Source organism: Rhinatrema bivittatum, chromosome 1 (assembly GCF_901001135.1).
Source record: "Rhinatrema bivittatum chromosome 1, aRhiBiv1.1, whole genome shotgun sequence".
In the NCBI taxonomy this organism is placed as follows: domain Eukaryota; kingdom Metazoa; phylum Chordata; class Amphibia; order Gymnophiona; family Rhinatrematidae; genus Rhinatrema; species Rhinatrema bivittatum.
Window position 1 is genome coordinate 254,193,448 of NC_042615.1, and position 15,807 is coordinate 254,209,254.

The window sequence follows — 15,807 nt, forward strand, 5'->3', positions numbered from 1 at the left end:
CTCAATAGGACATGTATTGGTGGTAAATTACCATTTTTTTTATAAGAAGGCCTATTGTGCCTGGTAGGAGAGAGTGTTTATGTTGCTTTTACTGAGATGACACCAGAAATATCTTTTTTTGTATAGTAAATTGAATGGGGAATGTTCTGTTTTGCACCCATTGTTGGGGGGTCAGGATGATTCCTGTGGATAAAGTATATATGTTTACATTTAGCCCCATGATGATCATGTATTCAGTGTGTCATGCATGTGAGAACCATCTGTCTTAAAGAATAAAGATATCAACTTTTACATCAGCTGTCAGGTGTGTCCCAACAGAAAAAAAGGTTGAGAACCACTATCTTAAAGAATAAAGATATCAACTTTTACATCAGATGTCAGGTGTGTCCCAACAGAAAAAAAGGTTGAGAACCACTATCTTAAAGAATAAAGATATCAACTTTTACATCAGATCTCTTTAACAGCGGATCACTAAGGGAGTGATAGGAATTGTAAGGGCTACATAAATTGGATGGATTGGAAGACTGGGTGGACCATATGATCTTTTTCTGCCGTCACGTTTCTATTGTCTAACATAAACTAGAACTGCGAGTTTCTAAAGAAAGGAAAAGAAAAGAGCTCTCTTATTTTGTTTTTTTACTTAAACTGCAGATATATTATTTTTAGGACTTTAATACATTTTTAGTTGCTTTAATACAAAGTCTTTTGAGGTTCTAAATAGAACCCTTAACTTTATTGGTTAAATATTCATTTACCTGTATATATATATATATATATATATACACAAAATATACTGTATTTCTACTATTTCAAAGTTCATCATATTCATTCAGTAAAGTTAAGTTGCATCTCTGAGGAAGGAAATGGTCAAAGCACATCCAGAGAGAATCCTTGGTCTGCGCATTCAGTTACTGCTCCTATTAAGAAGTGAAAGAATTTTTGGTGTGCAAAGCAATGGCCACATATCAGAGAAGACAACCTTGAAACTGTATTTTGTTTCCCTTAACCCCCCAAAGAACCTGCACTGTGCCTAGTGAGATAGGCATAGTGATCCCATTTCTACAAATGGAAAAATAGCCTGGACTAGTGAATTACACTTATATCTGCATTCCTAATCTTATCTATTATATCTTTTTACTGATCTTAAAAATGTTATTCCTGCTGCCTGGATTCTACTAATATCTTTATTATGTATGACTCATATTTTGGATCCATAAAAAATTGTTACTGCTGCTGAAATGATATAAAATGTAAATTATATTTCCCTAATAGTTTTCCCCTTTAATAGTCTATGGATGATATCACAGATTTATTGGAATCAATGTATTTTTTTGGTTGTATCATCATCATAACAAAAAGATATTTCACAATCAAGTTTATCATAAGGTGAAGCTTATACATAGTGGGGCGGATTTTAAATGCCCTGCGCGCGTAAATCAGGCCGGATTTACGTGTGCAGGGCCCTCATGCGCCGGCGCGCCTATTTTGCATAGGCCGCCGGTGCACGCAGAGCCCCAGGACGCACATAAGTCCCGGGGCTTTGTAAAAGGGGCGTGTCGGGGGCGTGCCCGGAGGGACGCGGCATTTCAGGGGTGGCGACGCGGGCGTGGTTTCGGCCCGGGGATGTTCCGGGGGCGTGGCCGCGGCCTCAGGACCAGCCCCCGGGACCAGAACACGGAGCAGGGCTGCCGGCTGGCGCGCGCCGACAAAGGTGGGGGGGGTTAGATAGGGCCGGGGGGGGGGTGGGTTAGGTAGGGGAAGGGAAGAGAAGGTGCGGGGGGGTGGAAGGAAAGTTCCCTCCGAGGCCGCTCTGAAATCGGAGCGGCCTCAGAGGGAACAGACAGCGCGCGCTGGGCTCAGCACGCACTGGGCTCGGCGCAAGCAGGTTGCACAAATGTGCACCCCACGTATCTTATAAAATCCAGCGTACTTTTGTTCGCGCACCAGGCGCGAACAAAAGTACGCGCTCACGTATGTTTTTAAGATCTACCCCAGTAAGAACATAAGAACATGCCATACTGGGTCAGACCAAGGGTCCTTCAAGCCCAGCATCCTGTTTCCAACAGTGGCCAATCCAGGCCATAAGAACCTGGCAAGTACCCAAAAACTAAGTCTATTCCATGTTACTGTTGCTAGTAATAGCAGTGGTTATTATCTAAGTCAACTTAATTAATAGCAGGTAATGGACTTCTCGTCCAAGAACTTATCCAATCCTTTTATAAACACAGCTATACTAACTGCACTAACCACATCCTCTGGCAACAAATTCCAGAGTTTAATTGTGCGTTGAGTGAAAAAGAACTTTCTCCAATTTGTTTTAAATGTGCCACATGCTAACTTCATGGAGTGCCCCCTAGTCTTTCTATTATCCGAAAGAGTAAAAAAACGATTCACATCTACCCATTCTAGACCTCTCATGATTTTAAACACCTCTATCATATCCCCCCTCAGCCGTCTCTTCTCCAAGCTGAAAAGTCCTAACCTCTTTAGTCTTTCCTCATAGGGGTGCTGTTCCATTCCCTTTATCATTTTGGTAGCCCTTCTCTGTACCTTCTCCATCGCAATTATATATTTTTTGAGATGTGGCGACCAGAATTGTACACAATATTCAAGGTGCGGTCTCACCATGGAGCGATACAGAGGCATTATGACATTTTCCGTTTTATTCAACATTCACTTTCTAATAATTCCCAACATTCTGTTTGCTTTTTTGACTGCCGCAGCACACTGAACCAATGATTTCAATGTGTTATCCACTTTGACGCCTAGATCTCTTTCGTGGGTAGTAGCACCTAATATGGAACCTAACATTGTGTAACTATAGCATGGGTTATTTTTCCCTATATGCATCACCTTGCACTTGTCCACATTAAATTTCATCTGCCATTTAGATGCCCAATTTTCCAGCCTCACAAGGTCTTCCTGCAATTTATCACAATCTGCTTGTGATTTAACTACTCTGAACAATTTTGTATCATCTGCAAATTTGATTACCTCACTCGTCGTATTTCTTTCTAGATCATTTATAAATATATTGAAAAGTAAGTGTCAGTGACAATCTAATACACAGTTCACTGCTAATTTAATACACAAAATGATTCATAAGGATACAAACTGCTGGCTAAATGCTGTACTTAGAATTTACAGACCCCCTAGGGTCTTAAGGTCAGTGGAGAAATATCTGTTGGAGGTTCCAACAGTAAAACTGACTCGGCTGGACATAACAAGAGATAGAGCCTTCTCGATAGTAGGACATTGGTTCTGGAATTCCCTACCCAATAGTGTTAGAATATTTGATAACATTAACAATTTTAAGCACGCTCCAAAGTCATGCTTATTTAGGAAGGCATCTAGCCTTGATAACCTGGCATAATTAACATGAGACAATGCTCTTCCTTAGCTGTCCATGCTATTATGGCTGCTGTATTTATATCACTCTTAGTGTTAAGTTGATTATGCCATTTTTTTAAGTGTTTGCTATTGTGTTGTTGTATATGTTTTTATGATCTATGTATGTCCCTATCAAATCTGCCTTGTAATATTCTGAAAGTGTGGACAACACACTTTTAATACATTCAAAATCTTAGCTATAATAATTTTTTGTTAAGTGCCATTGTCTTTGTTTTCTTTAAAGATATTTTGAGATGATATTTATGACTGATTTTCTGAAGTTCATTTTCAGTTTTATGGAATTCCAGTGTGAAAATGTATCCATTCTCTAAGCAGGTGATCAATATAGATTTTAAAATGTGTTAACAATAAGCAACATCCTTGTCTTGTTCTTTGATTTATTTCAATTGTTTTTGTATGCTACTTTCCATATTGAATAGATGTTAGTGTTTTATTGTGCACACTTTGGACAGCAGCAAAACAGGATGTGAAGCATTTTTTTTTCTAACCTATGCTTTGTATTATCCACCAATTCAACAATAACATTTAAATCAGCAATACTCCAACAGGCCATGAATACTAGTGTCCTGAGAGAGAGGGGAGATTTTCTGTTCTGTACAGCAGAGAATGAAAATTCCATGCCTTGCCCATAAAACTTTCTCACCATGCTGAATTCTTTGCAGACTGATATGTTTTATTAGATCAACCAAACAAATGTACAAAGATTAGGTTGTCGGTGGTGGCTGACAAGGGTAGAAAAAGCTGCTGGATTTCAGCAAAGTCTTTGATAGAGTCCTGCATAGGAGGCTTATGAATAAAATAAGAAACTTGAATCTGGCACCAAGATGATGGCGTGGACTACAAACTGGTTGACAGGAGACCACATGTAATGGTAAATGGAACCTACTCTGAAGAGAGAGCCATGTTAAGTGGAGTGCCACAGGGATCGGTTTTGGGACCGGTTCTGTTCAATATCTTTGTGAGCAACATTGCGGAAGTGATAGAAGGTAAAGTTTGTCTATTTGTGGATGATACTATGATCTGCAACAGAAAGGACATGCCTGAAGGAGTAGAGAGAATGAAAAATGATTTAAGAAAGCTTGAAGAGTAGTCAAAGACTTGGCAGCTGGGATTCAGTGCCAGGAAGTTCAGAGTCATGCATCTGGGGTGCAGTAATCCAAAAGGGCTGTGTGTGATAGGGGGTGAAAGACTAATGTGCACGGACTGGGAGAGGGATCTTGGGGTAATAGTGTCTGGTGATCTGACGGTAGAGAAGCAATGTGACAAGGCGATAGCTAAAGCCAGAAATATGTTGGGCTACAAGACAAAGGAGATGATAATGCCTTTGTACAGGTCTTTGGTGAGGCCTCACCTGGAGTTCTGTGTTAGTTCTGGAGCCCATATCTCAAAAAGGATGGAACAGGATGAGGCAGTCCAGAGAAGAGCAACCACAATGGTATGGGGTCTGTATTGGAAGACTTATGAGGAGAGGCTGAAGGATCTGAATATACCCCGGAAGAGAGGAGGTTCAGGGGAGATATGATTAAAACCATTCAGTTACCTGAATGGTTTTAATGATGCATGTTCCTCAAACCTTTTCCAGAGGAAAGCAACAGTAGAACTAGAGGTCATGATGTGAAACTTCAGGGGGAACAACTCAGAACCAATGTCAGGTGATATTTTTTCACAGAGAGTTTGGTGGATGCCTGGCATGCCCTTTCGGAAGAGGTGGTGAAAACGAAAACAATAAACAAATTCAAAAAGGCATGGGATAAATAATAGTATTTATGGATCCCTAAAGGCTAGAATTGAAAATTAAGAAAAGGGTGTATGGGAGGTAACTAGCATGGAGCGGCAGCAAATAGCTGAAACATAATTTTGATGCAACTGTAGCATAGCTCACCGCTTTGACGGTGGGGGGAGGGGAATTAGATTCAGATGACAACGAACACTGGGCTCTGACGTTTACACTCCTGGGTACTGATATGCAGACAGGGAAAAAGTGTAAGACTGCTTCTATGGCCAAGTCCAAAAGCAAAGCACAGTCAAGCAGCAGCATTGTATGAATTATCAGGAAGGCTCATCACTCATCCTGTAAAAATGTAGCTAGCAATAATTTTGTTATGGGTTTGACAGCTGCTTGGTTTTGATTTTTAATATTACTACCCTTAACATAAGGCTTGGGGGTAACCTGCATGGAGCGACAGTTACCACCAAAAGAAGCTTGCTGGGCAGACAGGATGAGTATTAGATCTTTTTCTGCTGTCATTACTATGTTCCCATGTATGTGTCTGTGTGCTGGCAGGAAGATTAGCTACTTTGACTGGCGGGAAGAGTTACCAACCATCCTTAGATAAGTGCTCTGAGGCTGAACCCCTCATAGCCCCTACCCATTCACCTTGAGATGCAGCCCCACTACCGCCCTTGCCATTCTGCAGAACTACTACACAGGACGCCTACGTTTTGCTACACTTCTGGCATGGACTTCATTTAGAGGAAGGAGCTCTCAGCTGCCTCCCTGCAGAGGCTGGGGGAGCTGCCCTGGATGCCACTCCCCATTCACCCACCACGGCGTTCTCTCAGGAAGGGGCGGTCACCCTATTTTCCCTGGCTGCTGGCAGCAGGAAAGCGGTGGAGCATCAGGGCCGGTGGAGCAACCAGGGCCGGATTCTTGCATAGGCATGTGCCTAGGGCACAAATATTTGAAGGTGCCCAAAACATGGGACTCCCGCCTTGCAGCTCATTGATTTCTGAAGGCAACACCCCCCCCCCCCCCCCCCCCCCCCCCCACTCACTGCTAGTCTTCTGGCTATGGGCACCATGATCTTAAATCCGGCCCTGAACCCAGCCCTGCTGCCACTAATCCCTGACATCTTCTCTCTCCTACCATTCGGGCTCGCTGTTAACCCTCTATTGGACGTGCGTTTTCGATGCGATAGCGTTACCCCTTATTCAGTAAGGGGCAGAAAATGCGCGTCCAACCTCCCGAACCTAATAGTGCCCGCAACATGCAAATGCATGTTGATGGCCCTATTAGGTATTCCCGCGCGATGCAGAAAACAAAATGTGCAGCCAAGCCGCACATTTTGCTTTCAGAAATTAGCGCCTACCCAAAGGTAGGCGCTAATTTCTTCGGGCACCGGGAAAGTGCACAGAAAAAGCAGTAAAAACTGCTTTTCTGTGCACCCTCCGACTTAATATCATGGCGATATTAAGTCGGAGGTCCCAAAAGTTATCAAAAGTAAAAAAAAAAATAAATAAATTGAAGTCGGCCCAGGCTCGCGGGTCGAAAACTGGACGCTCAATTTTGCCGGCATCTGGTTTCCGAACCCGTGGCCTTCAGCGGGTTCAAGAACCGACGCCAGCAAAATTGAGCGTCAGCTGTCAAACCCGCTGACAGCCGCTGCTCCGGTCCAAAAGGAGGCGCTAGGGACGTGCTAGTGTCCCTAGCTCCTACTTTTGCCTGTTTTTACCGCCGGGCCTTATTTGCATAGTGAATTGCGTGAACAGGAGAGCGGGCATTTGCCCGCTCTCCCGCGGACTTTACTGTATCGGCCCGATTGTTTTGGAGTTGGGTTCTACAGTAATTTTAAATGTATTCAGGCTTGCTAGTTCTCACATTGTGAGGTCAGCATGGGCCTGCAAATTTTGCAAATGACTGTGGAGCCCAGCTCCCAGGCAGCAGTGGGGTCATGTCAGAGAAATGCCTGGAGCTGCTTTTAAATCCTAAGTACTTCTCCACAATAAATCTACTTCTCACAGACTGGTTTGTCATGTATGTTTGTCTTGATTTGATTGTAAGCTCCCTGTAGCAGGGACTGTCTCATGCATATTTGTGCAGCACCGTAGATGTCTAGCAGCACTTTAGAAGTGATATATAGTAGTAGTATTTAAAACCACATTGGTCCCTAATTTTATTTTACTAAGTGATTGCAAAAAAAAAAAAAAAATAAAGCAAAGAAGAAAGATCTGCAACAGGCCAGATGAAATTACCTGTTTGCATCAGCAGAATCAAAGAAATGGGAGAAACAGAAACTAAAGGGACAAATTATCATCATTTCCTCCCCAGATCCATTCTGAACATTGTCTGTTAGAGAGCCTCGTACCACTGTCTCCCCCGAAAACCCTCTCAAGAGAGTGTTCCTTTTATGTTGTACCAAATGGGAAATATTGAATTTAAGAAATGCAGTGCAAGCTACTGCTTCATGTGTGCTCTGATAGAAATGAATGCTATTTTGTTCTACGTGCAAACGTTATGTTAAGACCAGCGTGTCCAGAGGAAAGTGGATTAGTACTGCGGCCCTGGGGTCAGGGCATGCAAGGAAGCTGAATTCCTGAAAATACCAGGTGACGCCCTGCAAGTGGATTTTCAAGACCAGATGCGCTAAAGGATTTCTTCTTTTGTTATGTCACGTTTAATGCTTGCAAAACTGCAGTGCAAAACAGAGAAGCTCCGAATTGATGAAACAAGGGCAGCAGCTAATTAGCAGGGGGCACAATAAGAATTTGGATGGGTCCCTAAATCAGCTCCCACTGGGAGTCATTCCTAAAGTTGCATGGAAGCATTTGATATTACTGAACCTCATATCACGAGTTGAGAAAGGGATATAATGTCATGGGATGTTTTCTGTTTATGTACTGAAACATTTATTAATCAGCTGCCATGGCCTTTCTAGCCTCCTGCAGTTTGCAGTATGGAGCTGGATGCAAAACCAGGGGTGACTGGCTGGCGAGTGAGAGAGGAAAACGTCCGCAGAGCATCGCCTGCTGCTGTGTGACTGCAGGTTGTCGGGACTCGGGAACCGCCGGGCTAGTTTGGATCCTTCTAACATAATTCTTGTCCCTCTGCCTAGGGCCAAGCGGTGTCCTTTGCAAAAGAGAAATGCTCTCACACCACTATCCGCAGCCTCTTCTGGGATATCTCCCCCACCCCGGCATGATCCCTACCCTAACCCCCCACCCCCAGCAAGGTCTGACAACACCAACAAAGTCTGAGGTCTATCTAGGATGGGCAGAAACCCAGCACCTCAAGTTCTGTAAATAAACCCCATATCCACAGAAACTCCCCAAACAATGGATGCAAAGCAGAACTGGGTTTCCCTTATAACCCGCAATACCTCAAAATGCATACATGAATTTAAATTCAGATGTCACCTCAGTAACAGCAGCACACACTTCCTCCACTACCAGGCACTTTGTGAAGTAAAAGAAAATCTTGTAAAATTCACTGATTACTTAAATAGTGAATCTTCCATTACAGCACCAAGTCCCAGGACTCAATTGACAAAAACCTATCTATGAAAAGGCAGCACTGCAAATTATTACACCAGGCTCTAACACCTATGCACCATCTATTGATAAAACAGAACAAGCAGGATGGGCACAGATCCTGATGCAGACCCCACATGCTAGCAGAATACTTCACCTCGGTCACGCACATAGAACACAGGCAGACCCTCACTGAATTCAGAGTAAGTGACCTCAACTTAGAAATAGAAATATGCAAACAAAAACTGGAAACCCCAAGAAACCGGACTGCATGAAGTGCAACAGTGGAGAAAGAAAAACAAAAATGATTTTTTTTCTGCACTGTGCAGAACACAAAGATGTAAGAGATAACATCCCCAAAGCTGGCATTCAGACATTAAACTGAAAATAAAATTATTTTTCTTCTTTTGTTGTCTATGCATTTTATTTTTCCAATTGTTTTGGCCCTGCTCTCTTTTTTCCATTTCCCTCTTGTTGGTCTTTTGTGGAGGAATAGCCTAATGATTAGAGCTGTGGACTGTGAACCAGGGAAGCCAAGGTTCAGATTCCACTGCTGCTCCTTGTGACCTTGGGTAAGCCACGTTGCCCTGTACTGCCTTAGATATAAACTTAAACCCTCTGGGAATAGGGAAATATTTGCAGTACCTGAATGCAGTCTGCTTTGAAAGTGCCTAAAAAGCAGAAAATAACTAAATCTCCTTTCCATTTTCTGTTTCTTCTCTTTCCTCCTGTCTTCTTCCCTTCCTCCCCTATATCTCTTTGACATTGATTTTCCCTTTGATGATATTTCTCTCTCTTTCTCTTTGCCTCTGTACATTCACAGCTAGATTGTATCTCTTCTCTCCCTTCATTCTCCAATTCTCTCTGTCTCAACTCTTCAGTTCCCCCTGTTCCCTCGCAGGTCGCTCCGAAACCCTAGGGCTGAAGTAAGTTGTGCGCGCTGGCCGACTGCCAGCACGTGATCCTTGGCACAGCAGCAAATGGCCACTGTGCCGGGAGCCTCTGACCCCGCCCCCAGCCCTGGACCGCCCCCTTCCCCGCCCCTTTAGTAAAGCCCTGGGACTTACACGCATCCCGGGGCCTTACGCGCATCACCAGGCCTTTTGAAAATAGGCCTGGCGCGTGTAACCCCCCTAAGTGCGTAAATCCTCTGAAAATCCGGCCCTTAATGGGGACAAGGAAATTCAAACACATCATTCCCTCACTGATTGCCCTGTCCTGGCTTCCTATACAATCCAGAATTCATTATGAAGTGTTATCCCTAATTTTCAATATCATCAACAATATGACACTTCAACCCTACACAACAAAGAGAAACCTAAGATAACAAAACAAAAGACTTCTAATGGTACCCTCCACTTGGGACACACACCTAACACAAATAAAAGACCAAATGTTTTCAATAGCAGGCCCCAAGCTGTAGAATTCAATTCCAGAGCCATTATGCCAGATTACAGAAAGAGAGAATTTTAAGCATAAACTAAAAACCTGGCTCTTCTGAAAGGCAATGTAAAATGCCAATATGCTGATATTTGCAATGACAGTACTAGAGTTAATGCATGATAGAAAGGGTACTGCTAACAGAATTAGACGTTGAATTCACTATTATGTTGAACAAGAAAAGTATCAATAAGAATTAGAATTTGTATTTACTGTTGTGTTGAATTAGAAATATGAACTAAATTTATATAAAAGCTACGTTGATATCCTAGATTATATATAACTATGAACTAGAATATGTACTTGCTATGGTGTTGAGATGTGGAATGTGGACACAAAATATATGATTAAAGCCCATGTATATGAATGCTGTTACTGTAAAACTTTGTGATCTACTTTTGGAACGACGGTATACAAAACAACTAAATAAATAAATAAATCTGCCCAACTCTGCAAGCTGTGGCACCAGAAAGCACTTAATTTCCCTTTTTCCATTATTACCATTGGTACACCTCTCAATAAGGCATCTCCTACCAAAATTTCCCCTTCATGGTCTTTATGCTGTTATGCTAAATTTCTGCTAGTTATTCCAGGTCCAGTTAAAGGAATCACAAGATTATATTTTTGGGGTGGCTGGCTCAGTTTTTTGGAATGCATTTCTTGAATCTATTAAAGTTATTCATGACTTAGTTTCAGAAAGCAGCTTGAAACCATTGTTTTTATAGACGCTTTTGGTAACATTTAGTGGAATGAAACTAGTGGTAGAATAAGAGTTACTGATGATAATTGCTGTTTTATTATATCATAGGGTGGTATGATTTAGATGTTATTTTTAATGTAATTAGTTTTATTTTTTTGTACTGTTTATTGTCTGATTGTATTGTTTATGTTGAAATAATAATATAATTATGGATGTTTTATTGTTCCCTGCTGAGATTTGTGGATCAGCAGGTTCTAAATTTTAAAAGTTACCGGTAAATTAAAAACATTTAATTGGAAATGGAATGAGAAATGATAAATCGGTCATGAACTTTTGAGGATTAGTCGAGACAAAGGTGTTAATAATTTGAAGAAATTGTTTTAAGTAATGAGATTTTCCCTGTGCCCATTACAGCTTAAGATTTAGAGGTTAGATTTAGAGTTAGCTTTTACAGATCATATTAGATTTAAAATGAGTAATTTTTAAAACTGTGTGTACTCCACAGATTAACATTTTTATTGTCCAGAGAAGATTTGAGAACTATTATGCAAAGTCTAATTTTAAATAAAGTACACTTTTTGTAGGCCTTCCAAAAAAGGCTCTGAAGACATTTTTGTTTAAACAGGTATTTAACTTAGATTGAATCTGCTCTGAAATGACTTCTGATTGATGGCTCCTTGTATGAACAATGTCTTGTTTATATTGTTTTTTGCATCATTATTATTTTATTTTATGTCATAGTGTTTTGATTTTATAATTTATGTATGTTCTCATCTGGAATCAATTTTGAACTACTCTGTGACATACACAGAATATAAATTTTAATAAATTCAGATTCCAAAAAATAAAAGCATTACAACTGATCCAAAATGCAGTGGACTAACTTGTTTGCAGGTGCAAGAAGGGGCAAACATATTACCCCTTTTCTGTAAAGATTGGTTGCCAGTAGCCCAACAAATAAAATTCAGGATTTTGTGGATTGTGTTTCAGTCTCATCAAGATGGAGTCCCAGCCTGTATGAAAGAATTCTTGGAGACTTATACTCTGTCTATGTCACTTAGATCACAGGTCAGAAGGTTGCTTAAAGTGCCCTCATTAAAGAAATATTGATTACAAAAAAAAAGTGTGTGTTGTCCTTTTCAGTGGTTGGTCCTAGATCTGGAATGACCTTCTATCAGAAGTTAAATTGGAAGCAAAATAGAAAATGTTAAAAAAAAAAGCTGAAAACTTTAGGTTTTTTGAAGGCATTAGAAGAACAGGAAAGTTTATTGTAGATGAGTAAAAATACAGGAATTTAAAAAAAAAATTTAAGAATTGTGTCAATATGTTTGTCTATGTATTGTTATTTGGTGTATTTTATGAGTGTTCCATATGGTGAGTCACCTAGAAAAACAGATGTTTGTAACTACAGAATATAAACATTTTAAAATAAATAAATACTTTCCTCTGGCTTGCATCTCCTTGCCAGCCCCAGTTCTTTTCCTGTCACTCAGCACTCTTCTGCCTTCAATTCCCCTTTCTTTCACCCCTTCCTCAGCTCCTCCCCCCATTTTTATCCTCTCTCACTTTTTCAGAGCCCTCAGTCCCTTTCACTACATCCAGCCCTTCAGGTCCTTCACATCATCCATTAAACAAACTCTCTCATGCCTTTATCTCCCTGTCTCTTGCTGCACCCCAATCTGAATGTTCATGTCCTCCATCCCCAAATCCCACTCAATGCTCCTATCCTAGCTCTCCATCAAATACTTGAATCCCTGCTCAATCTCTCAGTCCCAAATCCGCCTCAAAGCCCTAAGTCCCTGCTATCCCTACCCTCCTAGATTTCATCTCTTCTCTCCTTGGAGCTTAAAGCTGCTTCGCTTTCCTCCATGAACTTTCTCCTCCTCATCTTCCAATGGCTTCCTCCCCCAGATCATATCCTGGCATACGGAGAATCAGGGCTAGCGGTCAGCTGTTTCCAATTTGATCCCAGAGCTGTCACAGCTCCTTTCCTTCTTGTGTGGCTAAGATCCACTGTTTCATGCAGAAGGGGGAAAGGCTGATGGCTGCAAGGGCAGATTAGAAGCGACTGACCACGGTCTCACTTTCCTGCTGGCCTGGCTGCTGGGGGAGAGGAATTGTAGATTAACAAAGGAAGCTGCACATCTTCAGACCTGCAGGCCACCTCAGAAAAGAGACCGGGATGCAGCAACTGTGCTTTGTTTCTGCCTGCATTTTGTGCATTGCAGCAATACTCTTCTTTGGCCCCACAAGCAGTGGGGGAAGGAATTGGGGGGAGGGGGAGTTGGCCCTGCAGACTAAGTTAGCTGGGGGTCAATGGCAACCACAGAGGTTGCTCACACCAAAAGCCGGCATGCAGAGATTGATAATGCTGTTGTTCTTTAACAAGTATCAGGTCTATATAGTTCCCTGAATGTAGTGAGATAATTACTAAGTTAAAATCTCTGGATTACCACAACCTGTTTTGTCTGAGTTGTTGTGGGACCTTTTGGTTAAAAGTGGAAGAGGAAGCATGCTGGCCCTGAGTATAAACTGAAAAAGGAATCTTGCATGCTCAGCTACCCAGGGTAATGTAGTACAGTCCAGGAAGACGGCAGAAACTGTCTTGGAAAAGGAATGATATCCCATAGACGGTCCCTCTCCATGGCTGGCAACTGGGATATATCCTTGGCAGTGTAGACAGGAATGACTGGGTAGATAGGATGGACTAGTTGGTATTTTTCTGCCAGCTTCTTCTATTTTACTTTGTCTTTGATGAAATGCATCTATCTGCTGACTCTTCAGTGACAAAGTTGGGGCAATTTTCCTGGAGCTTTTGGAATACTACCAGGCTGACCTCCCTCACTCCAGTCTCCCAGATCCCCTGGCGGGTCTCATGGGCTGGCAGTCTCGCAGGTGCAACAGCAAGACACCTGTGCTACGACAGAGGGAGGATAGCTGTAACAGAGCAGAACGGAGGAGGAGCAGGAGCCTGGGGGCAAGAAAACGAGCTGTGGCTGCGAGGAGTGCCCCTGCTGGAGTAGCACCCACTCCTCCTATGGCCAATGCTTCCAGGCTAGAATAGAAATGAGTCTGCCTTTCCAGTGTGTGTGTGTGTGTGTGTGTGTGTGTGTGTGTGCTGCTGCTGCTGCTGTAAGGAAAGCCAGCGATGATGAGATAGGGGAAGGAAAAGCACAAGAGAAAAAATGAGAGGAGGCAAGCAAGAGGAAAGGAGAATGAGCATGGAAAGCAAGAAGGTGAGAGAATGGCGGAGAGCAAGAAGGGGTCTGTGGGAGGTAGAGGTTAAACACAAGAGGGGAAAGAGTCACAGTGGGGGAATCTTGAAGGAGACAGGGGACATGCGAGATGGGGATGTGGAGAGTTGGGAAAATAGAGATTAGAGAAATCATGAGGGGAAGAAGGTGGAGTTGGATAAGATGACATGGATGTCTAAAAGAGAGGGAGAAACATGCCAAACTGATAATTCAGGGGACAGAAAAAAGAGGGAGAGAAGTGAGATGAAAGGGAGCTTGTTAGAGAGACAAATATAGGTGAAGATAGGAAAAAAGAAAGAAAATTAAAAGGAACAATATTAACAGAAGAGAGACAAAACAGAGTCAGAACATGCGCAAAAACTGTGGTCAACAAGGGTACAAACATGATTGATTGGAATATGCAGCGCAGTGTTACAGTAGCTGTATTGATCCTAGAGAAAACTGGATGTTTTTTGCAGGTCGTGAAGCCTTGTTATTGGGCCAGCATAGGAAGTGAGCAAACGCTGAGCTGTACATGAGTTTGCAGAACTACATAGGTGCCCTTTTCAAGTGCCATGTCAGGGACTTCTGTTCACATCTGAAAAAAATGGACTGGCAGTCTCGCAGGTGGCAGGTGGCCTCAAAAAGATGTATTTGATATTTTTGCATAAATCTTACGCTGATCCAGTAGAAAGCATCACAGCCTGCAAAAGAATCCATTGATTCCTTACTTCCACTTGTACGGCTACTATTGTACAGTATATTCTACCTCCACTTTATATCCATAAGAACCAACATGTGGGATTTCTCTGTTCTTGTTAGCTTTAACTTCTGAACTCTGCTTTTACAGCCTAAATGCATCTAAAGCAGCTTCATCATATTTTGTTTGGGGGAGGGGTGGAGAAGGAGGAGGAAAATGAGATTCTGCTCACCTTTCCCTCTCCCACACCCCCATCTCCCTCATATCACCTTGGCAGACTTGGATTCTTTTTGAAAACAAGACAACACTCAAGTTCGTCTTTAAATGCATGAAAACAGAAAATGAACACTTACCTTCCTGACGTCCATCACATCCAGCACAGAACGCTTCCCTCCAATGGGGCAGTTCTGGATGTAACAAGCCGAAGAAAGGGCCCAAAGGCAAAATATGCAGACAACTAATGCACTGTATGTCATGATAGCAGGTGGCTCCGAGCTCTCTTCTCGGGGAGAGGCAATTTCTACCGATTCAGCTTCTGTTTCCATGCTGGAGAACACCTGTATATATACCCCCAGGCAGGGCTGCTTACTAACTTGCACCCCTTATCCATCATCACCACTACCATAATTCAGTTTCTTAACAGGAAAAAAAAAAATCAGAATTCCTTTTCACACAAAATTTCTCAATTAATAATGGAAGGTTGAGGATGTGAGGTCAGTGGAGAAGGAATAATTTTCTTCTTAGATTTGCAGACGTGGAAAGAAATAATGCTTTGGAAGGCTAAGAAGATCCTTGTAATTCTCTGAGTCAACAAGGTCAGCTCAGAGTCGTTCCATGCTTCACCTCTTCTGCATTCCGTGCCGAGGAAGATTGCTTCCTTCTTCAGGAAAACATCTTCAGAATTTTAAAAGAATGTGATGCAAGTTTGAAAGGAAATGCTTTGTGTGACTTGCCTGATGTATACCCACTCCGAAGGTAAGATTATGCTCACAAGTGGGAAGGTTCACTTTTTCTAGCTAGGAGTGCACTCAAGACCAAAGCTGGGCTTCAGCTGTGTCCAGTACATCAAGTGCTTT

At 42.2% G+C, this 15,807-nt stretch overlaps 1 protein-coding gene across 1 annotated transcript in view; it reads right to left on the reverse strand.

The window, feature by feature from the left end:
* The window catches only part of LOC115080421 (mesotocin-neurophysin MT-like), a 29,918-nt gene extending 14,711 nt beyond the window's left edge, over positions 1-15,207 (reverse strand). The window contains exon 1 of the mRNA XM_029584566.1: positions 15,085-15,207. Coding sequence (XP_029440426.1) covers positions 15,085-15,207 — 123 coding nt within the window. The remainder of the gene's footprint in view (positions 1-15,084) is intronic.
* Positions 15,208-15,807: the final 600 nt, after the last annotated feature.